This window comes from Penaeus monodon, chromosome 27 (genome assembly GCF_015228065.2).
Source record: "Penaeus monodon isolate SGIC_2016 chromosome 27, NSTDA_Pmon_1, whole genome shotgun sequence".
Lineage (NCBI taxonomy): Eukaryota > Metazoa > Arthropoda > Malacostraca > Decapoda > Penaeidae > Penaeus > Penaeus monodon.
Genome location: NC_051412.1, coordinates 5,607,580 through 5,607,805, shown reverse-complemented (window position 1 = coordinate 5,607,805; position 226 = coordinate 5,607,580). Strand labels below are relative to the sequence as shown.

Sequence of the window (226 nt, the reverse complement as noted above, 5' to 3'; positions counted from 1 at the left end):
GAGATAAGCCAGCTCTCTCACACCCCTCACCCCCTTCCTCTTCCTCCCACCAGATATCATGGATCCGTCGTCGTGACTGGCATGTCCTTACCTCCGGCGTTTTTACGTACACGAACGACGAACGATTCTCCATCACGCACCGAGATGGCGCTGATGACTGGACGCTCTCCATCAGGTACCTTCAGGCCAGAGACAACGGAACTTACGAATGCCAGGTGAGATTTAA

General features: G+C 54.0%; 1 protein-coding gene across 2 annotated transcripts in view; it reads left to right on the top strand.

The window, feature by feature from the left end:
• Window positions 1–226, top strand: part of LOC119590550 (zwei Ig domain protein zig-8-like) — a gene marked incomplete in the record, with an annotated part of 99,462 nt that overhangs the window by 47,170 nt on the left and 52,066 nt on the right. For both annotated transcript variants that reach the window (XM_037939208.1, XM_037939207.1), the window contains 1 exon segment: window positions 54–215. In XM_037939208.1, coding sequence (XP_037795136.1) covers window positions 54–215 — 162 coding nt within the window.